The sequence below is a fragment of the Cyprinus carpio genome, chromosome A16, assembly GCF_018340385.1.
Source record: "Cyprinus carpio isolate SPL01 chromosome A16, ASM1834038v1, whole genome shotgun sequence".
NCBI lineage: Eukaryota > Metazoa > Chordata > Actinopteri > Cypriniformes > Cyprinidae > Cyprinus > Cyprinus carpio.
This window is the reverse complement of record NC_056587.1, coordinates 2,795,938-2,804,498: the sequence shown is the minus strand read 5'-3', so window position 1 is coordinate 2,804,498 and position 8,561 is coordinate 2,795,938. Positions and strand designations below refer to the sequence as shown.

Here is an 8,561-nt window from a genome sequence, read left to right as displayed (position 1 = left end):
TTTATAGAACAGCCTTTGAGCACAGATCCATTGTAGGCTATGCAGAACTACAGGTTCAGGAAACAGTCCTCCACAAAATGTGTCACACAGTGTCACAAACTGCGGGCTTGAGTGAGGAACGGGCATTTTAGGAGGGGTGGACAAGTCTTAACTTTTATTAAGAATATCTCTTTGGATTAGAGACTCTTTGGATTAGAGTCTTTGCAACTTTACAGGATCTTCATGCACCAAGAGCTTGTAACACTCCAAAGAGAAAGGAAAAATTTAAATTGCATCATAAGACCCCTTTAAATAATGAAAGAATTTGTAAAAGTATGGTATTTGGAATATGTAAAAGTATGGTATTTATAGTATTAGGGGCTAAAATGATTGTTTTGAACAAGTATTAACTTTAATTATTAACTAAAATTATTAACTAAAATATAGAGCTGAGTATCATCAGCATAACAGTGAAAGTTAACACCATATTTGTTGATGATATCTACCAAGGGTAACATGTAAAGTGTGAAAAGCAATGGTCCTAGTACTGAGCCTTGTGGCATTCCATACTGTACTTGTGATCAATATGATATCTCCTTATTTACTGCTATGAATTGATGACGGTCAGATAAGTAAGATTTGAACCATGACAATGCAATTTCCCTATGCCAACATAATTTTGTAGTATACTCAAAAAAATACTGTGGTCAATAGTGGCAGACGCATATAGTGCTAATATCCAGTAGCAATAATAAAGAAATACAATCACGATCGGATGATAAGAGCAGGTCATTTGTAACTCTGATAAGAGCAGTCTCAGTACTATGATACGGTCTAAATCCTGACTGAAAATCCTCAGAGATACCATTTCTCTCCAAGAAGGAACATAGCTGAGAGGATACTGCCTTTTCTAGAATCTTTGACAGAAAAGGGAGATTTGAGAACAGTCTGTAATTAACTTAATCTCTAGAATTGTGTTTTTTAATTCTTTATTAAGAATTATTTTTATTATTTTTTTTTTTTTTTTTCAAATGAGAGGCTTATCAGGTTTTTTTAATGTTTTGGTTAGATATAGTAAAGACATTGATGAATTAATAATATTCAGAAGAGGATCTATGACTTCTGGAAGCACCTCTTTTAGTAGCTTAGATGGAATAGGGTCTAACATACATGTTGTAGGTTTTGATGATTTGACAAGTTTATACAGTTCTTCCTGTCCTATAGCAGAAAATGAGTAGAATTGTTCCTAAGGGCATCTATAGTGTGCAGTCCAAGATACCTTTTGCTTAATACTATGTCACAGGTATGATAAAATACCCAGCAAAGTAATGGCTGTGACATAAAATACCTGTTCTCCATATTACTGCTCAGCACCTGCAGAGGACAAATAATTACATTAGATCACATGTAGGGACTTCTTGCAGAAGGATGGCACATTATGATTTTGCTTGATGCAGCATCCTTTTAGTGAACATTTTATACTTGTCTTATAAAAGGAAACTAATTAACTAACAGACTTGATATTTAGTATATCTGATAGTGATTTTTCTTACTCCTTCTCTCCCTGCAAGAGGATGACGTGGATCTGGAGGCTCTTGTAAATGACATGAACTCATCCTTTGAGAGTCTGTATACTTCTTGCAGTGTGCAGACAGAATCCACTTCACTGCTGCACAACGGCCAGCCACCCCGGCCTGCCGCCTATCATACACACGCCCAGCCCACCTCCCAACACCAGAGACTGTGCCGGTCCCAGCCCATGCACATCCTCGCTGTCAGGTAAAAACCCTGCACATATATGCACACACACACTGTGGCCCCAAAAAGGATTTGGACTCTAATGCCACATGTATGAAAGTCATTGTATTAGACAACAAAACATCAAAGTGGCATTTATTTTAAAGAAAGATAACACACTTTCAAAGCAAGAAATTTACCATTGACGCTTTTAACGACAGAACTGGCTTTGCATGTTTTCACTGTTATCTCGGAATCAAACACAGGCAAAGAAGAAACAGAAACAAGGGACTGATTATGTAATCAGATGCATATGTAAAATAATGTGATCATCAAACATTAAACAGCATATAAATCAAAACTGCCTAATGTTACAAAACACATCTGTGTTTTGATTATCATTCTGAATCCGATCCAGTGTCCTGACATTTTATCCTACATGTCAGATTGTCCTACCAGGGCTTACTGTGCATGTGCACATCAATATTGCGTTAACTCTCTCACACTGATCAACACTAATTACTGTAAGGGTAGGATTAGGGTTGGTGTAGGTGTACTTGTTAATAAAGCTTAATCTGATGGGTATCATAATTTCATTCTGAAGTCATAACATAATATTATCCAGTGCAAGGAATTGTGCGAAAATTAGGCTCTGGCCCTGTAACTCATACGTTGTGTGAAAAGGAATAAAAGTTATCAGAATTTTAATGCCTGCCTCTAGTGTTTATTTCAACTGGCAACTGCAGCGGTTTGTATGTTAAGGTACATTTTTTGAGTTTTGTAGGAATGCAGCTACAATCAATCAATTAATCAATCAATCAATCAATCAATGTAAGCTTTTTTAAGATTTACACAATTTAATTAATAGTAAAATTCCAAATATGATTGAATTGAATAATCCTTATGTATTTCAATTGAATAATTGATTAATTGTTCAATTATTCAGTTAAAACACATAAGGATTATTCAATTTGATTTGTAATTTTACTATGAATTAAATCTTAAAAAACAAAAAAAGAATTACTTGTTTAATGAGTGTAGAGACACGTATTTCCAATAGGCCATGGGTAGAAACAAGAGTGCATGTTTTTTTTTGTTTTTTTTTGGGGGGGGGGGGGGGGTGTTTGGCAGAGGCTCTGTACTTTCAGATATTCATGCATCAAAATATTCTGTGGGCCACAGGAATTTTGTGAAAATGACCAAAATGATTTATTTATAAAAAAAAAAAAAAAAAACTTGGCAAGGAAAGAGTTATGAAGTAAATTGGTCTGAAATTTATAAAACAATCGATGCAGAGTTCAAGATGAAGTATTTGACAGTTTATGGCTGGTAAACATTAAGGGAACATGTTGCTAGTGACTTTATACACTAAAAATCACCTTTTAAATTTTTTTAATTACTCAAAAGTCATGAAAATCGATGAGAAATTAGTAAAAATGTTAGTTTTCAGATTATACTTGCATTGTTATTGTGCTATTTAGCTAAAAATATATATATATATATATTGTAAAAATAAAAGTGGGATGCATTTTAATATACGCACAGCACATTTTGCTCAAAGAAATAACAAAGCAGTGTAAATTAAATTAAAACGTCAAAGAAATTTCCAAAACAACACTACCCTCTTTTTCAGCTTGGCTTTCTTTGTTTCCATCAAGAGTGGCATTCCTGTTATTCCATTGCTCCATGCTCTGTTGTACCGAAACCTCTGAGAATACATGGTTCCATTTGGTTGAGCATCTTTTTCCCTCTTGGCTGTAGATCAGAGCAGGAAGTTTAGCATAACGAGCTCATGAACAAGGGTTCACTCAAGCAAAGGTTCATTTAGAGGCTACCGTTCAGACTTGAGTTCAGGTCAGAATTCCATATCACACACTCCCTCATGCTTTCAAATCTACAGCATGAATGTCTGTGTGTGTTTCAGTTTTTCTCTTAAGTCCACATTTCAAAAGGACTCCTTATCTACTGACTTCAAAAAATGGCCCAAAATGCTAATGTTGCCACCAGCCACCAGCCATTCTAGGCCGGCAGTAATGCCCACAGTTAAAGGTTGAGAGAAAAGGTTCTTTGCTCATTTCATGTCCGTGATATAACCGTAAATCTAAGATTTTTCTTTATTCCTCCAGAAGACTTCAGGAAGAGGAACAACAGTACCGAACGTCCTCTCTACCTGCCATACCCAACCCCTTTCCTGAGCTCTGCAGCCCTGCGAGTTCCCCTACGCTCAGCTCTGGCTCCTTTCCTCAGTGTCAGCCCTCAGGGAAATATGTAAGAGACCCTTTGTTCTAATTCCTCTCTCTCTTTTTTACTCAAAAATTTAATTTTTTATTTTATTTATTTACTCACCCCCATGTCCTTCCAACACAACGTAATTATCTCTCTTCCTTGAAACACAATTGATAAATTCTGAAGAATATTTGTGTTTTAAACTTATTTTCATAAAACATTAGTTCAAAATGTCCGGTCTCATGCTCCAAAAATCACAAAACAGCATAAAAGTAGCAGTAAAAAAATGCATGCATGAATCCAAAAATGCAATTGCAAATTATATTTTAGAGAGGGAAAAACAGCTTAAATTTCAATCTGTTTTATTTAGTTGTGGTTTTTGAGGAACTGGTTCAGTATGGACTGTCATTTGTGGAGCTGCAGAAAGATTCTTAAAAAAAATAAAAATTCTTTCTGTGTTCCATGGAGAAATTACACTTGGTTGGAACAACATCAAGGTTGGGTAAAATTTTTATTTTGTGTTATTTTGAAAGTCTTTTCAAAGATTGTTTATATTTGTAGATGTTACTGTTAGGACAACATGGGTGTTGTAATTTCAATCATGGTGAAATGCAGTGTATTGCTTTTTTGGTTTATTCTAGACACTGATTTCTAGAATCAGTGTCACTTCCTCTACAGTGTGACTCATATATTCTTACAGTAAAACTTACACCTCACTTACTGTAGTAATAAAAAGTTATGTCCACATGTCCCCTAAACCATAATTATATCTAAAATGAAATAAAATCCTTATGGGAATATTTAATGGACTTTTAAATGTTAACGGAATAGGACAGATGGGATGTGTTAAGAAAATATTGAGAAATGAGGTGTGAACAGAAAATGATTGAAGACAGATTTGAACTCAATTGCCCACATATAAGGACCACCATATAACATATCTAAACATATGCCATATGCACCACAATGCTAGACCATGATTTTGTAATTTTTAACATAGTCATATGTGCACGTGTGTCTGTGATGATGTGCCGGCACCTGTATGTATTTGTATACATTGCGCGTACATTGTTTGGATCACTGTGTGTGCATGCGTGAGAGCATCTGTTGTGTGCATGTGTGTACTGTATAGCTATCTTATCGGACTGAGGCCCTGATATATTCCTTGAAAGCCCTGTCATTGCTCCAGGCTAACCACCTCCATATGGGGCCATGGTCTGTTACCGTAACACGGCCCCCATGTTACTGTAAAAATCACTACAGACATTAATAAATTACCCTAATCCCTCTTTCTAAACTTTTATTGTCCTGTGGATGGAACCCAGTAGGAATCTAAGTGCTTGAGAAGGCTTTTGGTCTGTTCAAAAGAGAAAACAATCTGGAAGAATGCCTGGAAGTAATTTAAAACAGCTGACAAATCTTCAGTGACTGATGATGTCCATAAATGTAATCAAGATATCAAGCACATTGCCTGTTGTTGTATGCGAATTGAATGTGAATTATATTTGAACATGGGAAATGAGATCATATTTAATGTAGGGCCTTCCAACTTGTGACCCAGCATTGTTTTTACAAAGGATGTGAGCACCACATCTCAACACGACAGAATTAAATCACCTTCATTCTGATTAACCAGAGTGTGCCATTAGGAGCGCTGTATTGTTATGCCGTTTTTATATTTTTGACATGTATAACTTCCTTTTTGTTAGAGCTGTGGTGCCAACCAACGTTTTTCTCACTTCCATGAAAAACAAAAGTAGAAAATTCTGAAGAATATTATAGTGACCACTGTCTTGCCCCCACCCCCCAAAAAACACAAAAAGACCATAGAAGTAATTTAAAAAGAAGCCCTCTAAATGTATTATATTTATTAGCTTCTGACTAATAATTTTCATATCTCCACCTCACAGCCAATGGTCTTGCCTTACGTTTTACTAAAATAAAGAAAATAATTTATAAAACACGCAAGCCTAGCTCACAATAGGCTATCACTTTTAATGCTCCGATGCAAAGTAAACCACATTTTCTTTTTAATAATGTTACACATAATTCATATTATATAAATAATACTGCACACTATTTAAATGTATCTAATCTAAAATATGGTGTAGAGAAAATATAAGCACAGGCTAATAGGCTTGAGATTTATCCTGCTTGAATTCGTTCTAAGAAACGCACATATCTTCATAAGGACTAAACTTTCATCTGTGAATATTAAATATTTTTTCTTTCATTTTCCCCGACTGCAATCAAATATAACACTTCGGTGAGGCAAAGCTGACGTCTATTTGCGAAAATGTGCTTTGATGCGCTTGTTTGAAAACCTGTGATTAAAGCGGCACTCAGCGGTCAAAAGCTGCAAATGCACTTTGCAGACGCCGCGGCGGCGGTAGAAGCAACATTTTGGATGTCCAGCTACTGTATATAATCAGGGATCATTCTACAGTAATGTGCAGCTTGATACTTCCAGTGTAAATCTCAAGGCCATCGCATATTGATGCAACATTGGTCGCTTCCAGGGTAGACATGATGTGAGGCATTAGAACTAGTGGCTGAAAAAACATAACATACAAATCAAACAATCAGGTCACTAAAAGCTATTCTAAACAATAGATTAATTTTAATCTAATTTTTAAACTGTGAAACAGAATCCATCTACTGAGTATGCAAAAGTAAAGAATTTCACAATTTCGGCCCGAGCACCAAAGGAATAAGTGTTATGTGTCTACAGTTATGTGACTATGTAACAATCCTTGCAGCTGAGTTCTGAATGAACTTGTTTTTCAGAAAAAAATAAATAAAAGAAAGAAAACTTACAATAATCAATCTGTGATGTTGTCAGCAACACACACAGGGAACACTCAGGTAAGTGGCAATGGCTTTATTAAGATGAGGAGCAAAGGATCAAAATGATGAGAGAAGGAGAAGGTAAGTATCAACAGTTTAGTAAAACAGGCAATGAAACTTAGCTGAGCGAGTCTTTCCTTGTCTCACAGAGGGCGAAGGAGCAACGGGACCTCAAACACTAACACTATCAGGTAAGAGTCACTATTAGCAACCTTGAGACCAGACACTGATGCCGGGGAGTGTGAGTGGCTTTATAGGAGTGCTGATTGGAAACAACAGGTGCGGGTGATTAGAAGGCTGGTGTTTGGGAACATGGCAGAGCGGATGGTGATGTATAGCAAGTGACGGGTGAGGGAGTGTGAAGGATTGTGGGTAATGGAGTCCATGAAAAAAGAGAACCAGACAGGGGAACAGACAGGCCCTGGAGACTCATGGAACACAGGAATATATTAGCGATATAGGCACTCTTGGCCATGACGAGGGAACTAGAGCCATTGGAACAGGGAACTGCACTCCTGCCATGACGAGGGAACTGGAGCAGACTTAAGGGCTGGAGCAGGCTCTGGAGTGGATTTAGGGACCGGAGTGGGCTCAGGAATGGATTCTGGGACTGGCACGGACACCACCACCTCTGGTGCTTCTGCAGAGGAGGCTGCCACCTCTAGGAGAACTGCGGTGGTGTGTCTGGCCCAAACACATAAAATGGTGAATGCCATTACAGGGAGCACTGAATCCAGGGGAACAGTCTCTGAGGTAAGTAGGTCTGAGGACCTTGGGATGCTTGTTGCTCTGGCTGAAACCAGGGGTTGGATCCTCCAACCTGGAAGCCACTCTCGGATACCTTCGGACTGACATTGGTGCACTGAGCATGGTAGCCATGATGGGATAAGGCTTTGGAACAGCAGCCATGATGAGACGAGACTCTGGAACGCCAGCCATGACGGGACAAGACTCTGGGATGGCGGCCATGACAGATATTGACATTGGGCTGGAGGCCATGGCAGGTGATGACTCTGGACCGGACTCCTGTTTACCCATGGTAAACGCTGATCCATCTATATAGAACACGAACCTGATGTAATTTTCCAGCATGGGTCAGCTCTGGGCATGACGAATCGTATCTCCTCGTCCAGCCCGCACCAGAATCATTCCATTAAGGTGAGACTGTCACATGTGGAGAGATGGCATTTGTCCACAAACTCCAGTACATAGTCCTCTAATTCCTGGCCATTTTGAAAAATAAATATGGTAGCCCCAGAAGGGCTGTTATCATCCTTCGGGGCCACGTTGATGGAAGCTACTTCCAGCTTCATTTTGTTGTTCTGGTCTTCTATCAGCAACACACACAGGGAACACTCAGGTAAGTGGCAATGGCTTTATTAAAATGAGGAGCAGAGGATCAAGACAGCAAGAGAATGTAAGTATTAACAGTTTAGTACAATAGGCATTGGAACTTAGCAGAGCAAGCAAAACGTGTTTTTCCTTGTCTCACAGAGGGTGAAGGAGCAATGGGAGCTCAAGAGAACACAGGTAGGTAAATGCTGTCAGGCAAGAGTTACTAGTAGCAACCTTGAGACCAGACACTGATACTGGGGAGTGTGAGTGGCTTTATAGGAGTGCTGATTGGCAGCAACATGTGCAGGTGATTAGAAGGCTGGTGATTGGGAATGTGGCAGAGTGGAAGTGATGAATAACAAGGGACAGGTGAGAGAGTGTGAAGGATTGTAGGTAATGGAGTCCATGGGGAAAAACACAGGAGAAACAGGCAGGGG

At 38.3% G+C, this 8,561-nt stretch overlaps 1 protein-coding gene across 2 annotated transcripts in view; it reads left to right on the top strand.

Moving 5' to 3' along the window:
• Window positions 1-1,155: 1,155 nt before the first annotated feature.
• LOC109076381 (growth factor receptor-bound protein 10-like) overlaps window positions 1,156-8,561 on the top strand; it is a 44,792-nt gene continuing 37,386 nt past the window's right edge. Inside the window, exons 1-2 of one of the 2 annotated variants that reach the window (XM_042772020.1) lie at window positions 1,156-1,758; window positions 3,846-3,984. In XM_042772020.1, coding sequence (XP_042627954.1) covers window positions 1,586-1,758; window positions 3,846-3,984 — 312 coding nt within the window. In that variant the 5' untranslated portion in view covers window positions 1,156-1,585. Of the gene's footprint in view, window positions 1,759-3,842; window positions 3,985-8,561 lie in introns of both variants that reach the window. The other variant, XM_042772019.1, reaches the window with a different exon arrangement.